The sequence below is a fragment of the Equus asinus genome, chromosome 2, assembly GCF_041296235.1.
Source record: "Equus asinus isolate D_3611 breed Donkey chromosome 2, EquAss-T2T_v2, whole genome shotgun sequence".
Lineage (NCBI taxonomy): Eukaryota > Metazoa > Chordata > Mammalia > Perissodactyla > Equidae > Equus > Equus asinus.
This window is the reverse complement of record NC_091791.1, coordinates 120,495,023-120,515,258: the sequence shown is the minus strand read 5'-3', so window position 1 is coordinate 120,515,258 and position 20,236 is coordinate 120,495,023. Positions and strand designations below refer to the sequence as shown.

General features: G+C 38.9%; 1 protein-coding gene across 5 annotated transcripts in view; it reads left to right on the top strand.

Annotated features, from left to right (window-relative positions):
* Positions 1 to 20,236, top strand: part of HERC2 (HECT and RLD domain containing E3 ubiquitin protein ligase 2) — a 272,108-nt gene that overhangs the window by 235,403 nt on the left and 16,469 nt on the right. For all 5 annotated transcript variants that reach the window (XM_070497080.1, XM_014829918.3, XM_070497069.1 and 2 more), the window contains exons 75-83: positions 4 to 129; positions 569 to 724; positions 1,141 to 1,256; positions 1,356 to 1,554; positions 5,255 to 5,469; positions 16,124 to 16,301; positions 16,854 to 17,015; positions 19,160 to 19,251; positions 19,435 to 19,574. In XM_070497080.1, the coding sequence (XP_070353181.1) occupies positions 4 to 129; positions 569 to 724; positions 1,141 to 1,256; positions 1,356 to 1,554; positions 5,255 to 5,469; positions 16,124 to 16,301; positions 16,854 to 17,015; positions 19,160 to 19,251; positions 19,435 to 19,574 (1,384 nt within the window). The remainder of the gene's footprint in view (positions 1 to 3; positions 130 to 568; positions 725 to 1,140; positions 1,257 to 1,355; positions 1,555 to 5,254; positions 5,470 to 16,123; positions 16,302 to 16,853; positions 17,016 to 19,159; positions 19,252 to 19,434; positions 19,575 to 20,236) is intronic.

Here is a 20,236-nt window from a genome sequence, read left to right as displayed (position 1 = left end):
TAGAGTTTTACAGGCAGTGCTCTTGCTGCTTTGGTGAAAGGGCTCCCAGAAGCTTTGCAAAGGCAATTTGAATATGAAGATCCTATTGTGAGAGGTGGGAAACAGCTGCTCCACAGTCCCTTCTTTAAGGTAAATACTTGGCTTGTTTTAAATTGATGGGGGAGCCACAGAGAGCTCTATGCAGTGTATCAAGTTACAGGCCCCTTTGAGGACAGGTGTAGGTATTGCTGAAGTTGAATACGAAAAATTTCCAGAAATGACTGTGTGATCTAAGCCCTTATACTTTAAGTATTAGCATGCTTTGAGGTGCAATCACTTAGGCAGCAAGTGTTGTGGATCTGAGGTCCTGTGTGTCAGGTGCTTCACTGGAAACTGGGTAGGAATAATTCACATGACTGGTGATAGTAAAACACTTGCTGGGCATGTGGCGGTCAGCCTGAAATAGGAGCTCCTGAATGAGGACCCGTGGAAACCCTGTGATGGTGGCTATCTTTGCCATGCAGTGCTGGTGAAGTGGAATATTAGCTGCATTTATGGGGGTCCCTGTGTTAATTTTTGGTGGCTGCAGGTACTGGTAGCTCTTGCTTGTGACCTGGAACTAGACACTCTCCCTTGCTGTGCTGAGACGCACAAGTGGGCTTGGTTTCGAAGGTACTGCATGGCATCCCGTGTTGCTGTGGCCCTGGACAAAAGAACACCGTTGCCCCGTCTGTTTCTTGATGAGGTACTGCACATTATTTTGGAATCACTTTTGGAATGCAAAAATGTTTTCTTTATTCAGCTGTAGTATAAAAAGATGCCAATATTATGAGACACAGCAACATTTCTCTTGGAAAGGAGTACCATAAAGGAAAAAGCAATGGTGAAAGTGAATGAGCTGACACTGTGAATTTCACTTAAAGTTTACTTTTAGTAAAGTAAACTGAATATGATAATGGTGTAGCCTAGACTTTTTTTAATATCTTAGACTTGATATAATCATATTGGTTTTGCTTTTTTAACCATAAAATCACAGTATTGGTGTTGGCATTCCCTCATGTTCTCAGATGGGGATTCTTCCTGTCTTCTTACCTTAATAGTATTTGTTTTGTTCTTGAGAGATGAGTGTTTGATCTATAATCTCATAAAAATATTGTCTAGGTGGCTAAGAAAATTCGTGAGTTAATGGCAGACAGCGAAAACATGGATGTTCTCCATGAGAGCCACGACATTTTTAAGAGAGAGCAAGATGAACAACTCGTGCAGTGGATGAACAGGTTATTATATCAGAAACAAGAAATAATGTTGTATGAGAGAGCAAGGTGTTTCACATGCAGTTCTTCCCATGTCCATTGTTTGTTTAATGTTTGTTGTAGGCGACCAGATGACTGGACTCTTTCTGCTGGCGGCAGTGGAACAATTTATGGATGGGGACACAATCATAGGGGGCAGCTTGGGGGCATCGAAGGTGCAAAAGTTAAAGTTCCCACTCCTTGTGAAGCCCTTGCAACTCTCAGACCCGTGCAGTTAATTGGAGGGGAACAGACTCTCTTTGCAGTGACAGCTGATGGGAAGGTAAAGGAGCATTTTCTGTGTCATAAGGACATTAAAACTGAATGACAGCTGTGACTAGAGTGCATTGTCTGGTTCCTAATGTGTGTCAAGATTCTGTACTGAAACATTATCTGAAGATTAATAGTACTTAAGATGTGCTAGAAGCAGTCATTGTTCTAAAATATTTATGATCTTTAGTGTGTTCTCTAGTTTTAAAATTTTTATTTTGAAATACAACATGCATACAAAAGTGTATTTTAATTGTTTGCATATCAGTAATTCATTAGATGCATTCCTTTTTTGTTTGCTATTATAGTGCTTTTAAAAAATGAATTGCTGCTGGTGTTTGGAAATAGTGGATGTTTATATATTGACTTTATGTCTAGTGACCTTATTCTACAGTTTTCTTTCTTATGGTATCTCAAGATTGTTTGTGTCTTTATGGAGAGCCATAATCTCTAAATGAATTTTGTTCCTTCCTTTCCAGTTCACCTATCTTTTATTATTTTCCTTTTGCTTGAGACAAAGGGAGCTCCTTATGCTGGCTGGGAGTTGCAGTATAATATTGAACAGGAGTGGTGGTAGTGGGCCTGTTCTTGTCTTGATCTAGGCTGCGAAGAAAACACTGTGATCGAACATTTCACGCACTTGACTGTGGGGGTTTGGTAAATGCCTTTTATCAGATTAAGGAAGTTTCTTTCTGTTTCTATTCATGTATGGATATTTATTTTTGTCAAACACTCTTTCTTCATTAAAAAAAAAATGTTCTCACGGATGTTTTTAGTCCAGAATCATGAGTGCAATCATCGTAACGTTCCTGTCTTATGCACGCCTTGTCTGGTCTTGGTACTATATTAGTTATCTGTTTAACTTACAACAGTTAATTTAAAACAATACACATGTATTATCTCACGGTTTCTCTGGGTCAGGACTCTAGAGGTGGGTCTTCCAGCCCAGAATCTCTCACCAGGTTGCAGTTGCCTCAAGGCTGTCCTGAGGAGGATTCAGTTTCTCATAAGCTGTTGGCTGAGATCACCCTCAGTTCTTTGCTATCTCATAACATGGCAGCTGTTTTCGTCAGAGAGAGCAAGGGAGGGGCGAGAGAGAGTGATAGTAAGATGGAAGTCACAGTCTTGTGTGACCTAATTCAGAAGTGGCAGTCCGTCCTTGTTGCCATATGCTGTCCATTAGAAGTGAGTCACTAGGTCTAGCCCATGTTCAAGGAGAGGAGATTACACAGGGGCGGGAATCCCTGTGAGCAAGAACCAATGAGAACCACGTCAGAGGCCACTAGCCAAGAGTATCAAGTGGTGCTAGCTTCATAAAAAGGGTTGAAGTGTATCCCTCTTTTTCTATTCTCTGGAGAATTCTGTGTCTTTTAGTTGTTTCCTGGTTATTTTAACATGCATATTTAAAATCTAAAGTTCATTAGTATTTCTGCCCACCTCCCAAATAACCCATATGCTGATTCTTTGTTATGCTGTGTTTTGGCACTAACCTATGTCCCTAATGATAGGCATTATTATTGTTGTTGTTTTGTATAATCCATGTTTTTTCTGGACTTACCCAAATGTTACACTCATCTTTACTCACCATTATTTCTTACGTCTCAGACCTTCTATCTGCAATTCCGTTTATTTTACTTTAAACATGTATTTTCAGTTTCTTGTAGTGAGGGTCTTTTGTTGGTTAATCCTCTGATTGTTTTTGTTTGTTTATTTGAAAATATCTTTATTTTGTTCCTTTTCTAGAGTAAGGGTTGCAAACATTTTCTGTAAAGGGCATGATAGTATTTTTGGCTATGTGGGTCACAAGGTCTCTGTTACAATTATGAAAGCAGCCCTGTGGACACTATGTAAATGAATGTGTGTGGCTGTATTCCAATAAAACTTTATTTACAAAATGGGCTTGATTTGGCCCATGGGCCATAATTTGCCAGCCCCTGTTCTAGAGTATAAAAGTTTCAGTTGACCATTATTTTCAGTTAGCCTCTTAAAAATTTTATTCTTCTGTTTTTTTTGGCCTTCATTGTTGCTAATGAGATGTCAGCAGTCAGATTAGTTTTTACCCAAGTGAAGGTAATAAATCTTTTCTCTGTGGCTGCTTTTAAGATCTTTCTTTAGTGATTTACAGTTTCACTATGATATATTTAGATGTCAATTTCTTTTTATTTTTCCTGACCTGTTTTGTTTTGTTTTGTTTTTGCTAGGTAATGAGGGCTGAGGGGTGGGCTTCCTAGCTCTAAGAAGTGGTCTTTTGACAACTGGTAAATTCTCAGAGATTATTTTTTTCAAATATGCTCTCTACCTGAAACTCTGAGTTCTGATGGATGTTCAATTGAGGTCTGTCCTTCATATCTCTAACCCTCCTTTCCTATTTCCTCTTCTCTGTGTGTTTCTGTGCCATATACTGGATATTTTCTTCAGATCCATCTTCCAGTTTTCTAATCTCTCTTCACCTGTTTATAATCTGCTTTTGAATACATCTGGGTTTCTAATTTCAATTATTACCTTTTTAATTTCTGGAAGTTCTGCTTTGGGTTGTTTTACAGTCTCTTATTCTTTGGGAATACTGTTAAGGTGTTACTTCTTTAAACATAATATTGGATGTTGTTCTGCTGACTCTGACTTGTGGTACCTTCTTTCCTTTTGTATGATGTGAATTTTTCAAACTATGAGTGATTTTTCCTTGGAAAATTTTGTATAGAAACCCTTTGAGTCCTAGTTTGAAATCATTCATCAGAGAGAATGTACAACCCTGGGTTACTACCAACCTAATACAATGTAAGCTAAATCCTCTACCTAAGGAATTTAGACAATAGGTAGCATAAGTTCAGACAGAATAACTTTTAACAATCTACTTTTGTGATTATGAGTTCTCAGGAGAAATTTCGCCCCCTTCTTATTCAGTGCTAAGATTGAGAAAGACAGCTTTCCTCACTGTTGTCTTCTTAGTTCTCATTCTCAGTCTGAATGAGGGTATAGCCCTTTGGAACCTCACCTTTCTACAGAGACTCTCCCTTTAGGCTTGGCATCTTACCTGCCATACCCTGTGTACTCCGGATCCTCAAAACCTTCCCAGGGAAGCTGGCTTTGGGGCTCATTTATCCACCTGAGTTCTTGGTTTCACTTCTTGTTTTAGTCCTTGAGGTTGCCTTACTGTTGTGTCAGTGCAGCAACACATTTAAAACAGCATTTAATTGTATAGGAGGGATGTTTGACATGCATTTTGAAATGGCAGTCTGATTTTTTTTTTTATTGATGGTAAAGATGTTTGGTGTCTCAAAACAATTACCTGCTTAGAGTGAAAGAAAAATAGTGTATTCTGGGTAATTTATATGCTGCCTTACTGAAATATTAAATATGTTAATAATTTTTCTGTGGGACTTATTATCAGGATTTTACATATAGTAGATAATTAAATCTTTTTTATTTTTCTTGATAATAATTGTAGTTGATATTCTAGACAAAAATAGAAATGCTTCCAGGAAAAAGACCTTATTTTCAAAATACATTTTGTGAATTTGAGATTTCTAATAATCATAACTTTTTCTTTCATTTTTAGAGCTCTGATAAAACACGAAGTCTTAAACATTTATGTGATTGTCAAATTTCATTTCTCTGTGGTAAAAATGTCTAGAGCATTGATTGAGTTTATTATTTACTAAAATTTAGGAATTTTAGATAAAAATCTGATGCTTATATTACTTTTTTTGTCTTAGCTGTATGCCACCGGGTATGGTGCAGGCGGCAGACTAGGAATTGGAGGGACAGAGTCTGTATCTACCCCAACATTACTTGAATCCATTCAGCATGTGTTTATTAAGAAAGTAGCTGTGAACTCAGGAGGAAAACACTGTCTTGCCCTCTCTTCAGAAGGTGAAGTTTACTCTTGGGGTGAGGCAGAAGATGGAAAGTTGGGGCATGGCAACAGAAGGTATTACATCAAAACGTTATTTTCAATGTTGTATTTTCCTTTTCTTGTTTGTTTATTGTGTACTGTATTAGTGCTTTGTTATTTTCAATGTTGTATTTTCCTTTTCTTGTTTGTTTATTGTGTAGTGTATTGGTGTTTTGTTTTTCAGAACAACATTTACTCAAATTAAATGTTAATGACTCGTGGCAGAAACGAGTTCATGTGACACTATGTGGGCTTGCCTACATGACCCGCTTTGGGGTAAATCAGTTTTGAGTTTTGGCTTCAAGTACTAAGTTTGGTGAGCTTCTTTTTGTCCTTCTCCCCAGGTCACCTTCCCTTGATCCCGAGTCATCCTCCTAGTTGCAATTAGCATTTTGTTAGCGTGCATGATACTAAAACTGTGTAAATACAGAGGAAATGGCAGGTGTGAGGGGAAAGGGACACATAAATGACACAGTTTCGTAAACAAAGCAACCAAACCCACTAGTTTTTAAAAACTAGAGGTAACTACCTGCCAAGTTGGAGTAAGAGGGACCTTCATGTCTGAAATAATTTTAGTACCAGACAAACAGTATGAACCAGCAGGCCTGAAGACACTGGATAGTAGGCAGTGAAGTCCCTACAGTGATCTGCATAGGTGAATACTGACAATCTCGTGTTTGAGGAGACTACCTAAGAGGCCAAGGAACAAAGCACCTGAAGGATTAGAAGGAACAGTTCCCAGAGTTCAAAGAAATAATAGCTGAGAACTTCCCAAACCTGGGGAAGGAGCTGGAAATACAAGTCAAAGAAGGTATCAGAACTCCTGATTATATCAATGTTAAAAGACCTTCTCCAGGACGTATACTAGTAAAGCTGGCAAAAGTTAATGACAAAGAAAAAATATTAAGGGCAGCAAGGAAGATGGGCGTGGATGTTAGCTCAAGGCCAGTCTTCCTCAGCAAAAGGAGGAGTATTGGCGGCAGATGTTAGCTCAGGGCTAATGGTCCTCAAAAAAAAAAAAGACAGTGGCGGGATGGATTGAAAAACAAGAACCAACAATATGCTGCCTCCAGGAAACACATCTTATCTCTAAAGACAAAGACAGGCTCACAGTGAAGGGATGGAAGGTGATACTCCAAGCCAATGGCAAAGAAAGCAGGTGTTGCCATACTTATAGCAGACAAAGTAGACTTCAAGACAAAACAGGTAACGGGAGACAAAGGGGGGCAGTATATAATGATAAAAGGGACACTCCACCAAGAAGACATAACACTTATAAATATCTGTGCACCCAACACAGGAGCACCAAAGTACATAAGGAAGCTACTAACACACCTAAAAGGGGATATTAACAACACTGCAATAGTGGTAGGGGACCTGAACACCCCATTTACTTCAATGGATAGATCATCCAGACAGAAAGGCAACAAGGAAATAGTGGATATAAATGAAAAACTAGACCAGATGAACTTAATAAATATATATAGAACACTCCATCCAAAAACAGCAAAATACACATTCTTCTCAAGTGCACATGGAGCATTCTCAAGGATAGACCATCTGTTGGGAAACAAGGCAAGCCTCAATAAATTTAAGATAATTAGAATCATATCAAGCATTTTTTTAACCATAAAACTATGAAACTGGAAATTGACTACAAGAAAATGCTGGGAAAGTGACAAACATGTGGAGACTAAACAACAGGCTACTGAATAACCAAAGGATCACTGAAGAGATTAAAGGAGAAATCAAAAATATCTGGAGACAAATGAAAATGAAAATACACCGTACCAACTCATATGGGATGCAGCAAAAGCAGTCTTAAGAGGGAAATTCATCACAATACAGGGCCACCTTAACAAACAAGAAAAACCTCAAATGAGCAATCTTAAGCTACACCTAAAAGAATTAGAAAAAGAACAGCAAACAAAGCCCAAAGTCAGCAGAAGGAGAGAAATAATAAAAATTAGAGCAGAAATAAATGAAATTGAAACAACAACAAAAAAACAACAGGAAAGATCGATGACACAAAGCTGGTTATTTGAGAAGATAAACAAAATTGACAAACTCTTAGCCAGACACAAAAGAAGAAAAGAGAGAAAGTTCAAATAAATAAAATTAGAAGTGAAAGAGGAGAAATTACAGTAGGTACCACTGAAATGCAAAGGATTATAAGAGAATACTCTGGAAAACTATATGCCAACAAATTTGGACAATTTAGAAGAAATGTGTAAATTCTTAGACTTGTGAAACCTCCCAAAACAGCCAAGAAGAAAGAGAGAATCTGAATTGACCAATCACAAATAAGGAGATTGAAAACAATAATCAAAAACCTCCCAAAAAATAAAAATCCGGGACAAAATTGTTTCTTTGGAGAATTCTACCAAACATTCAAAGAAGATTTAATACCCATCCTTCTCAAACTATTCCAAAAAAATTGAAGAAGACAGCACACTTCCTAATACCCCACGAGGCCGACATCACCCTGAACTAAAAGCCAGAGAAGGACAACACAAAGAAGGAAAATTACAGGCCGATATCACTGATGAACACAGATGCAAAAATCCTCAACAAAATATTGGCAAACAGCATACAACAATATATTGAAAAGATCATACTCCATGTTCAAGTGGAATTTATACCAGGAACACAGAGATGGTTCAATATCTGCAAATCAATGAATGTGATATACCACATTAACAAAATGAAGAATAAAGCCCACTTGATTATCTTAATAGATGTGAAAAAAGCATTTGACAGGATCCAACATCCATTTATAATAAAAAACCACAATAAAATGGGTAAAGAAGGAAAGAACCTTAACATAACAAAGGCCATATATGACAAACCCACAGCCAACATAATACTCATTGGGGAAAAACTGAAAGTCCTTCCTCTGAGAACAGGGACAAGATGGGGTGGCCACTCTTGCCACTCTTTTTCAACATAGTGCTGGAAGTTTTTGCCAGAGCAATTAGGCAAGAAAAACAAATAAAAGGAGTCCAAATAGTCAGTGAAGAAGTGAAACTCTTCTTGTTTGCAGATGTCATGATTTTATATGTAGAAAACCCTAAAGAATCTATTGAAAAACTATTAGAAATAATCAACAACTACAGTGAAGTTGCAGGGTGTGAAATCAGCTTAGAAAAGTCATTGGCATTTCTATACTCTACTAATGAATTAACAGAAAGAGAATTCAAGAATACAAACCCATTTACAATTGCAACAAAAAGAGTAAAATATCTAGGAATAAATTTATCCAAGGAAGTGAAAGACCTATACAATGAAAATTATAAGACATTATTGAAAGAAATTGATGACCATAGAAAGAAATTTAAAGATATTCTGTGCACATGGATTGGAAGAATAAATATAGTTAAAAGGTCAATACTGCCTAAAGCAATCTACAGATTCAGTGCAATCCCAATCAGAATCCCAATGACATTGTTCATGGAAATGGAACAAAGAATCCTAAAATTCATATGAGGCAACGAGCGACCGCGTATAGCTAAAGCAATCCTGAGAAAGAAGAACAAAGCTGGAGGCATCACAATCCCTGACTTCAAAATATCCTACAAAGCTATAGTAATCAAAAAAGCATGGTACTCGTACAAAAACATGCATACAGATCAATGGAACAGGATTGAAAGCCCAGAAATAAAACCGCACATCTACGGACAGCTAATCTTTGACAAAGGAGCAAAGAGGATACAATGGAGAAAGGAAAGTCTCTTCAATAAATAGCGTTGGGAAAATTGGAGAGCCACATGCAAAAGAATGCAAGTAAACTAAAATTAACTCAAAATGGATAAAAGATTTGAAGGTAAGACATGAAACCATAAATCTCTTAGAAGAAAATATAGGCAGTACACTTTCTCATCAGTCTTGGAAGGATCTTTTCAAATACCATGTCTTCTCAGACAAGGGAAACAAAAGAAAAAGGAAACAAGTGGGACTTCATCAGACTAAAGAGCTTCTGCAAGGCTAAAGAAACCAGGAACAAAACGAAAAGACAACCCACCAACTTGCAGAAAATATTTGCAAATCATATCTCACAAGGGGTTAATCTCCACAATAGATCAACAACTCACACAACTGAACAATAAGAAAACAGCTTGATCAGAAAATGGGCAGAGGATATAAACAGACATTTTTCCAAAAAAGATATGCAAATTGTCAACAGGTGCATGTAAAGATATCCGACATCACTAATCATGAAGGAAATGCAGATCAAAACTACACTAAGATAGCACCTTTCATCCATAAGAATGGTTATAGTCATCAAGACAAAAGATAACAATGTTGGATAGGATGTGGAGAAAAGGGAACCCTCATACACTGCTGGTGGAAATGCAAATTGGTGCAGCCACTATGGAAAACAGTATGGAGATTTCTCAAAAAATTAAAAATAGAAATACAATATGATCCAGCTATTCCACCAGTGGATATTTATCCGAAGAACATGAAATCAACAACACAAAGAGATTTATGCACCCCTATGTTCACTGAAGCAGTATTCACTATAGCCAAGACTTGGAAGCAGCCCAAGTGCCCATCAACTGATGAGTGGATAAAGAAGATGTGGTATGTATATACAATGGAATAGTACTCAGCCATAAAAAAAGACAAAATCCTGCCATTCGCAACAATGTGGAGGGACCTTCAGGGTACTATGTTAAGCGAAATAAGCCATACAGAGAAAGACAAACAGTATATTTCACCCATATGTGGAAGATAAACTAACACACGGACAAAAAAAACAGCTTAGTGTTTCCCAGAGGGGAAGTGGGTTAGGGGGTAGGCACAAGGGTGAAGGGACATATTTATATGGTGAGTGACAAATAAGAATCTACTACTGAAATTTCACAATGTTATAAACTATCATGACCTCATTAAGAAAAAATTATTAGGCATGCATCTCTTTGGTAGTGTTGGGCAAAATTGGATATTCAAATGCAAAACACTGAAATTGGACCCCTATCTTACTCTACTCACAAAAATTACCTCAAAATAGCTTAAAAACTTAAATGTAATAGCTGAAATCATGAATCTCCTGGAAGAAAACATAACTCCCGGAAGAAAACAGGAAAAAAGCTCCCTGACATTGGTCTTGGCGAAGATTTTTTGGGTATGACATCCAAAACACAAGGAACAAAAGCAAAAGTAAACAAGTGAGACTACGTCAAACTAAAAAGCTTCTGCACAGGAAAAGAAACAGTCAATGAAATGAAAGACAACCTATGAAATGAGAAAAAATATTTACAAATTATATAACTGATATGGGGTTAATATCTAAAATATATAAGGAACGCATATATCTGAACAGCAAATAAATAGACAACGCATTTAAAAAATGGGCAACAGATCTGAGCAGACGTTTTTCCAAGGAAGATATATAGATAGCCAACAGATATGTGAAAAGATGTTCAATATCACTAATTATTAGGGGAATGTAAATCAAAACTACAGTGAGGTATGATCTCACACTTAGCAGAATCTCTATAGTTAACAAGACAAGAAATAACGAGTGTTGCAGAGATAGTGGAGAAAAGAGAACTCTCATTCACTGCTGGCAGGAGTGCACACTGGTGCAGCCACTATGGAAAATTCCTCAGTGGAGATTCCTCAAATGTCAAGAATAGAACTACCATATGCTCCAGCCATTCTGCTGCTGGGTATTTATCGAAAGAACATGAAAATACCAAAGCTTAAAGATGTATGCAGCCCTATGTTCATTGCAGCATTATTCACAATAGTGAAGACTTGGAAACAACCTATGTGCCCATCAAAGGATGAATGGATAAAGAAGATGTGGTATATATGCACGATAGAATACTACTCAGCTATAAAAAAAGATGAAATCTTGCCATTTGGGACAGCACAGATGGACCTTGAGGGTATTATGCTAAGTAAAATGAGTCAGAGAGAGAAAGTCAAATACTATATGATCTCACTCATAAATAGAAGATAAAAACAACAACAAGAAACAAACAGATAGATACAGAGATTAGATTGGTGGTTACCAGAGGCTAGGTGGGGGAGAGAGTTGGACGAAAGGGGTGACTGGGCACATATGTGTGGTGGTAGATGGTAGTTAGTCTTTGGGTGGTGAACATGATGTAGTCTACACAGAAATCGAAATATGATGTACACCTGAAATTTATATAATGTGATAAACCATTGTTACCTCATAAAAAAATAATCCATACTGAAAAAATGTTATATATGTATATTTATTTCTGTGGAATATTATTCAGCCACAAAAAGGAAACCCTGCCATTTGCAACAACATGGATGAACCTTGAGGACGTTATCCTAAGTGAAATGAGTCAGAGAAAGATAAAAACTATGATCTCACTTACCTGTGGAATCTAAAAAAGCTGAACTCATAGAAATAGAAAGTAGATTACTGGTTGCCACCAGCTGGGGAGTGGGGAAATGGGGAGATGTTGGTCAAGGGTACAAACTTCCACTTATAAGCTGTGAATAAATTTTGGGGATCTAATGTGTAGTATGGTAATTATGGTTAACAGTAGTATATTATGTTCTTGAAAGTTGCTAAGATTGTAAGTTTTAAATGTTCTCACCACAAAAAAAAAGCAAATTAATTATATAATGTGATGGAGGTTTCAATTAACCTTATTATGGTAATCATTTCACAATATGTGCATGTGTCAAATCAACAAAGTAGATTTCACAGCAAAGAGTATTGACAGAGATAAAAAGGGTCATTTTATAATGATGAAGTGGTCAGTTCATCAAGAGGACATAATAATCCTAAATATTTACAATAAAAGACCTTCCAAATACTTGAAATTAAACAAAAAACAGAGCCGCAAGGAGAAATAACAAATCCGCAGTTACAGTTGGAGATTTTGATACCCCTTCCTCAATAACTGATAGAACAGGTAGAAAATCAGAAGACTTGAACAGCTCTATCAACCAACTGGATCTAATTGCCATTTATAAAACACTCTGCTTTATGAAAGCACGTTCTTTTCAAGTGCACATGGTACAATTACCAATAAAAATCATAATTTGGGCCAGAAGACAAATCTCATAAATCAAAAGGTTTCAAGTTATAGGGGCCAGCCTGGTGGCGTAGTGGTTAAGTTGGCGCACTCCTTTTCAGTGGCCCATGGTTTGCAGGTTCGGGTCCCAGGAATAGACCTGGCACACTCATCAAGCCATGCTGTGGTGGCATCCCACATAAAGTGAAGGAGAATTGACACAGATGTTAGCTCAGTGACAATCTTCCTCAGGCCAAAAGAGGAAGATTGGCAACAGATGTCAGCTCAGGAGTAGTCTTCCTCATTAAAAAAAAAAAAAAAGAATTCAAGTTATACAAAATGTATTCTCTGACCACAATGGAATTAATTAGAAATCAATAATAATGAAGTCTCTGGAAAATCCTCTTAATATTTGCAAAGTAAATAAAATAATTTTAAATAACTAGTGCATCAAAGAAGGAATCATAGGTAAATTAGAAATAATTTTGAACTGCGTGAAAATGAAAACATATAAAAATGTGTGGGATCCAGCAAAAGCAGTTAGGATTCTTAGAAGGAGATTTATGGCACGAAATGTGTCATTTATAAAAGAAAAATGGTCTCTAAACAATGACTTCAGCTTATACCTTAAGAAGCTAGAGTAAGAAGGACAAATGCAACCCCAAGTAAACAGAAGAAAGGAAATAAGAAAGATCAGAGCAAGAATCCATGAAATAGAAAACAGAAAAATAGAGTAAAATCAAAGAAAAAAGTTGGTTCTTTGAAAAAGTCAATATAATTGAAGAAACCTCCATCTAGACTGATCAAGAAAAACAAGAATATACAAATTATAGCAATATCAGGAATGAAGGACTTTTCATCACTGCTGAATGTACAGTTATTGAAAGATGAAGTAGAATGAACGACTTTATGCCAACAAATTCGACTTTTTAGATGAAATGGACAAGTTCCTCAAAGGACACGTATTTTAAAGCTCATTGAAGAAGAAACAGATGACTCAGATAGCCCTGTGTCTATTTAAGAAATTGAATTTCCCAGGGCCAGATGACTGGTTATTTCTACCACATGTGTGGGTAACAGATAATACCAGTATGATACCAGTTCCTCCCAAACTATGTCAGAAAATTGAGGAGGGAATTCTCCCCAACTCATTTTTTTGAGGACAACTTTATTTTTACATCAAAACCAGACTCAGCTATTATTAGGAAAATATCAGTATCCTTCATAAACGTAGATGTAAAAATGCTTAACTTTTAAGAGCATTAAATACAACAATATATAAAAGGATAATACAACATGACCAAGTGAGATTTATGCCAGAAGTTGCGTAATGATTTTAACGTTGGAAAATTGACGTAAAAAAGAAAAATCATACATCATTTCAGTGGATGAAGGAGGAAAAAAAGCATTTGGCAAACTTCAACCTCTGTTTCTGATATAAATTTTCAGCAATCTAGGAATGAAAGAACTTCCTTAACTTGATAAAGGGCTTCTCTGTTAAACCTAGAGCTTATGCGGTACTGAATGGTGACAGACTAAAAGCTTTCCCTGACTTCAGGAACGAGGCAAGGACGTCTGCTGTCACCACTTCTATTCAGCATTGTTCTGCAGATTTAGCAAGTGCACTATAGCAGCGCAAAGTAAGAACGACATTCAGATTGGAAAGAGAATTAAAACTGTCTATTTATACAAAATATGATTGTTTATGTAGAAAATCTGAAGGTATCTACAAAAAAGTTAGCAGAATTAATAGCGAGGTTGGGAGGGTTGCAGGATAGGAGATCAATAAATAAAAGTCAGGGGCCGGCCCCGTGGCTGAGTGGTTAAGTTTGTGTGCTCTGCTTAAGCAGCCTGGGATTTTGCTGGTTTGGATCCTGGGCGTAGACATGGTACTGCTCTTCAAGCCGTGTTGAGGTGGCGTCCCATGTAACACAACCAGAGGGACCTACAACCAAGAATATACAGTTGTGTACTGGGGGGCTTTGAGGAGAAGAAAGGGAAAAAAAAAAGATTGGCAACAGGTGTTAGCTCAGTTGCCAATCTTAATTAATAAATAAAAAATAAGTCAATTGTATGTCTTTATACATGTACGTATGCAATCAGAAATTGAAATTTAAAAGTACCACTACAATGCCCTCCCCGCAAAACTGAGATAGTAAGGGAAAAATTTTACCAAAAAATGTGAATGAATTATAGACAGAAAATTACAAAATATTGCTGAGAGAAATTTTAAAAGACCTAAAGTCAGGGAGGAGTATACTGTGTTCATGGATTGGAAGACTCAATATTGTTGAGGTGTTGGCTTTCCCCAAATTAACCTATAGGGTCAACCCCTTCTCAATCAAAATTTCTGTAGAAATTGACAAGCTGAGTGTAAAATTCATATGGAAATACAGAGTACCTAGAATAGTTAAAACAACTTTGGGAATGAGGAACAAAGTTGGAGGACTGACACTATCTGACTTCAAGCCTCATTTTAAAGCTACATTTATCAAGACAGTGTAGTATTGCTGTAGAGCAAGAAATATATCAGTGGAGCAGAATAGGAAGTCCAGAAATGTATCCACAAATACTGACACAATGAGTGTGGAAAAAATGAAACTTGATTTCTCCCTCACAGTTTCCAATGCAGAATTTACAAAAGTGCAAAGATAATTTATTGGAAAAAAGATAGTATTTTCAACAAATGGTTTTGAACAATTGGATAACCATATGGCAAGCAGTAAACTTAAATTCTTATCTTGTGCTATATCCAAAATTAACTCAAAATGATTCATAGTCATAAGTGTAAAAACTAAAAACTTCTAGGAGAAAACCTTTATGACCTTAGGTCAAAGATTTTTAGCTAGAACTGCAAAAGCACAATCCAGTAAAGAAAAACAGGACAAATTAGACTTCATAAAAATTGTGAACTTCTGCTCTTCAAAAGACGCTATTAAGAGATTAAACAGACATGCTACAGACTGGGAAAGCATATTTGCGATCATGTGCCTAAGATCTTATCGAAAATTATAAAGAGCTTTCAAAACTCAGTAATAGGAAAACAAATTTGTTATCAGTCTTGCCACATTGTAGATTACTTGACATTCATACAATAAAACTCCTTAAATAGTTCGGGTGGTGAACATGATGTATACAGAATTTGAAATATGATGTACATCCGAAAAAAATAAAAATTAAAAAAAAACAAACAAAAAAACTCCTTAAATGAAATGATGATTTATAGTGAGGGTTGGCAGCCTGTTTCTGTAAAGGGCCAAGTAGTAATAAATATTTTAGGCCAGCTACGTATGATCTCTGATGTATATGTTTCTTTCAGGTTTTTTTTTTTTTTACAGCCCTTTAAAAATGTAAAACCCGTTCTCAGCTCACTGGCCTTTCAAAAACAGGCCATGGGTCATGCTTGGCCCATGTGTGGGCACTAGTCTTCCAGCCCCTGATTTAGACTGCAAGTCTCCTATTCTTTGGCGTTAGGGCAGCTTGTACAAAAGGAGGGGGTAGAAAGTTATGAAATTTTGCATTCAGATCTGAATGATTCTTTTGATTGATTTAACAACTGATTCGAAGAAGGTAGATCGAGAAGTATACATTGAATAAGTGAGTTGAAAACCAAAAGCCTAATACTTAATAATTTAAGAATTAAACTATATTTCACTTATATTTGGTGACCTTTTTTGCAGTCCATGTGACCGCCCTCGTGTCATTGAGTCTCTGAGAGGAATTGAGTTGGTTGACGTTGCTGCTGGCGGAGCCCACAGTGCCTGTGTCACCGCAGCCGGGGACCTCTACACATGGGGCAAAGGTCGATATGGCCGCCTGGGGCACAGCGACAGTGAGGACCAGTTAAAGCCAAAGCTGGTGAGAAGGCCTGGAGGGGCAGCTTGCCGTGGTCATTATAACTTTTAGAAGTCAAAAGTATTTCCTATCCCAGATTCTTTTTAGTTTTAGAGTTGATGGTCATGGCCTTATTATTTACAAAGTAGCTTTGGTGGAAATAAAAACCATCTTGATGCTTGATATGTATTCCATGGGTCATTTAAACAGAACAGTATTTGAAATATCCTTTTATTTCTACTAGTAAATATTCCTTGGCATCAGCCAAATGCTTTGTCTTCTACAACTGCCGCTACATTTTGAGTGAGGCAATGGAGAGAATAAGCAGCCTTCCTGGCGTGGTAGGACTGGCTCCTTGGCGACACTAATTCCTGCCTCCTACAGTTTAGAGGCTTATAGTTCAAATAGATGAAGATGTTTTCTGTTTTGTTTTACAGGATTATTAAAATTACCTGTTCTCTGTAAAGACTTAAAACAGGCACCGCCACACAAAGAATCATAGCATTTTGCAGCCTTTCCTTGGGGAAGCCTCCTTTCTGTTGCAGTCAGATAACCCTGATGCTCCTTTTTCTGAAGGTGGAGGCGCTGCAGGGCCACCGTGTGATTGACGTTGCTTGTGGCAGTGGAGACGCCCAGACCCTCTGCCTCACTGACGATGACACTGTCTGGTCCTGGGGGGATGGGGACTACGGCAAGCTCGGCAGAGGAGGCAGCGATGGCTGTAAAGTCCCCATGAAGGTATTTCTTTTTACACAGAGAGAGAAGGGCGCCTTTCCCTGCGCTCCTGACCTGTGAGTGTGAGGTCTCTGGAACTCAGGCTGCTCATGGGCACCGTCCACAGTGCACAGAGTCCCCATAGACCCCCTGGGCTCACCACCCTGTCTCATTCTTTGTGCTTCTCAGGAGTCGTCTAACCTCATCTTTACCTTCTTTGCAGAAAACATAATGGGTAATTGGGTAAAAAGTGAGTGAAACGACCAAAGGTATTAAGATATTTTAGGGTGCTATTTGTGCTCTCTTGAGAAATGTGTGTAATCTATTGGGTGCCACAGAGCCTGTGGTTTTATTTAGTATGTAGAGCTGTTTGAAGAAAAGGATAACAGAATGTTCACACTCTTCAATTTGCAGAGAACTCTAGCTGTGGAATGTAATAGTACTTGCTGAAAGGATTGCATCTGGCTTAGCCAGAGGACATCCTGTGAGAAACTAAGAGCCGGTAGGCTTGGGTCGGGCCAGATTGCTTTGCTCAACGCGAGCTAAGTTATTCAGCGGTTTCTTAATTTTGCGAGACTGTCTTTTGCCTTTGTGAATGGGTAGTTGGCAAAGGTTAAGTTTGTTGATGTATTTAGATCAGGTACTGACTGCTTAGTGGCCTGCAGTGCATGAACATGACAGGGCCATTTAGCTGAGGTGATTGGCTGTGGACTTGGGGGGGTGGGTGCTGTGAAAGAAAATTAGAAGCCATCTCTGCTTAGCATCCTGTCTTGCTGGGGCTCTGAGACTGCACGTGCAGAATAGAGACCCTCACAGTTCCTGTGTCCCCTGTCAGGGACAGCATGCCTGTCAGATCAACAAGAGCCTGAGCCAGAACTGTGTAGCATTTCTTCCTAGGGCTGTGCTGCCTATGGCCACATGGGGCTGTTTAAAGTTTAAATCAGTTAAGAGTAAGTAAAATTAAAATTCACCTACTCACTTGCACCTGCCACATTTCATGTGCTCAGGAGCTGCATGTTGCTGGTGCTTCCGTACTGGGCGTTGTTGGCACAGCATGTTTCCATCACTGCAGAGAGTGGTTTTGGTAGGTGCTGCCTAGAGCCAAAGCCTGGTGGAGAGCATGTGCCTAGAGGCCGCACTGTACCCCTGCACCCGGGCAGGTGCTGCTAGCCAACCAGGGGCTTAGGGCTGCCTTCTTGTCCTCATTAGCTCCTGCTCTTTTCCCCTTATGGGGATATGGTATTTTAACCATGTTAGGGATTACTTGGGATTTCCATATTTATGAAAAAATTGTTATAGACTTTCTTATGCTAAGGAGGCTTTAGACCAAGGCTTTGCACCTTCAAGGATTAGGATGTTGGGCATTGCGGGAGATGGAGGCCACTACTGATGTGATAGTGCCAAGGGTAGGATGAAGAGAGAACTGATTGAGAGAATTAGGTTTTAATGGATTTAAATTTAAAATTAAATATGAGAACTTCAGTCTGAAAACAGTCCCAGGTAAAGGAGCATAACTTGATGGGTGAGGAAAGATGACAGCTAGGTAAGTGAGCTCCAATGAGACCTCAGGGTGCTGGCTGTGAAGGGTCGGACTCCTGAGCTTGCAGGTTGGAGATAGGTTCCAGTACTGGCATGACCAAGGTCAGTAATGTGTAATTGGATAAACCTGGACAGATGGACAGGGAGTGTCTGAAGGCCAGAATACTGGTCCTCTTAGCCATACCCTGCCCTGTTGTCTGCTGCTCCTCCCCTGTGGGCCTCAGGCATCTAAGAGGGTGGGAGGGCAGATAGGAAGTACAGGGCTTGCTGGAGAATGGGGTTACCACACCACAAAGAGAAATGGGGTTGGGAGAGTGAATTCTGGGGGAAAATGATCACAGGCCTTCAACTGTGAAATGTCTTATTTCTAGTAACATGGTGGGTCACATGGTGCAGTGGCATGGCTCATGGCCTTGTGTCAGCATGTGTGCCTTCAGAGCCAGGTGGTCCTGCTCCTCCCGAGAATGCTTATGTGGTTAAGTGGAGTAGGATTTTAAGGTGTAAAAGATATTTGACATGGGTAAAGGTTTTCAGAGTTCTTCATTAGATTTAGTCCAGTCACTGTGTGGGTGCAGCAGTCAGCTAAAGGCTTGACTGAGTAGGTCTTATTGAACCTTTTCCCTTTGCAGATCGATTCTCTCACAGGCCTTGGAGTGGTTAAAGTGGAATGTGGATCCCAGTTTTCTGTCGCCCTTACCAAATCTGGTGCTGTTTATACTTGGTATGTGAGATTCTTTGTTTAATCCCACCAAAACTAGCTTGTTAATTTGAAGTTACATTAACTGTGCTTTTTGTAGATTGAAATGTAACTTTTATGGCAGGCTGTGCTTGTGCCAGGAAGGTGAGGCAGGGTGGTAAATGAGATGGCCTTGTGCTCCTCAGTTCCATGTTTCCTTGTGTGCAGGGGCAAAGGTGATTATCACAGGCTGGGCCACGGATCCGACGACCATGTCAGAAGACCTCGGCAGGTCCAAGGGCTGCAGGGGAAGAAAGTCATTGCCATTGCCACCGGCTCCCTGCACTGTGTATGCTGCACTGAGGACGGTAGGTGGGAGGCCCGATGTTGCAACACAGAGCTCTTTAAATCTAAGTGGTCTGCTCAGGGATAATATATGCAGCTGTAAGGTAGGGGGGCAATGGTACTATATCCTGAGAATGCCTCTGTGGTAAGCAGGGTTTTGTCCCTTGTCATCTTTAGCCCCTGGTGTTAAAACCCATGAATATGTTACAGTTCGTGGCTGTGCAGCAGAGAGCCAACAGAGTAGGCCTGAGGCTGCTGTCCTTGGAAAGTCCTACTTGCAAGGTTGGCCCTCGTCTGGCCTCTAGTAGCCTGAATTTTGGGAGGGCTCTCATGATTCCCTAACTGACAAAAGGCCTTGCTGTTCCTCAACTGTCTGCACAAACAATGTGGTCTCTGCTGAAACCTGCTTCCTTCTGGGATCTGGAACTTGAGTATGTGCTAGGCAGAGGTGCCTAAGTGACCTGCCCCCATGAAAACCCTGGGCGCCAAGTCTCTAATGAGCTTCCCTGGTAGACAACGCTGCACATGTGAGGTCACAACTGTTGCTGAAGGAATTAGGGGCATCCTGTGGGACTCCACTGGGAGAGGACCTTGGAAGCTTGTACCTCGTTCCTCTGGACTTCGCCCCAGGTGCCTTTTCCCTGTGCTGATTGTGCTTCCTGTCCTTTCACTGAATAAATCAAAG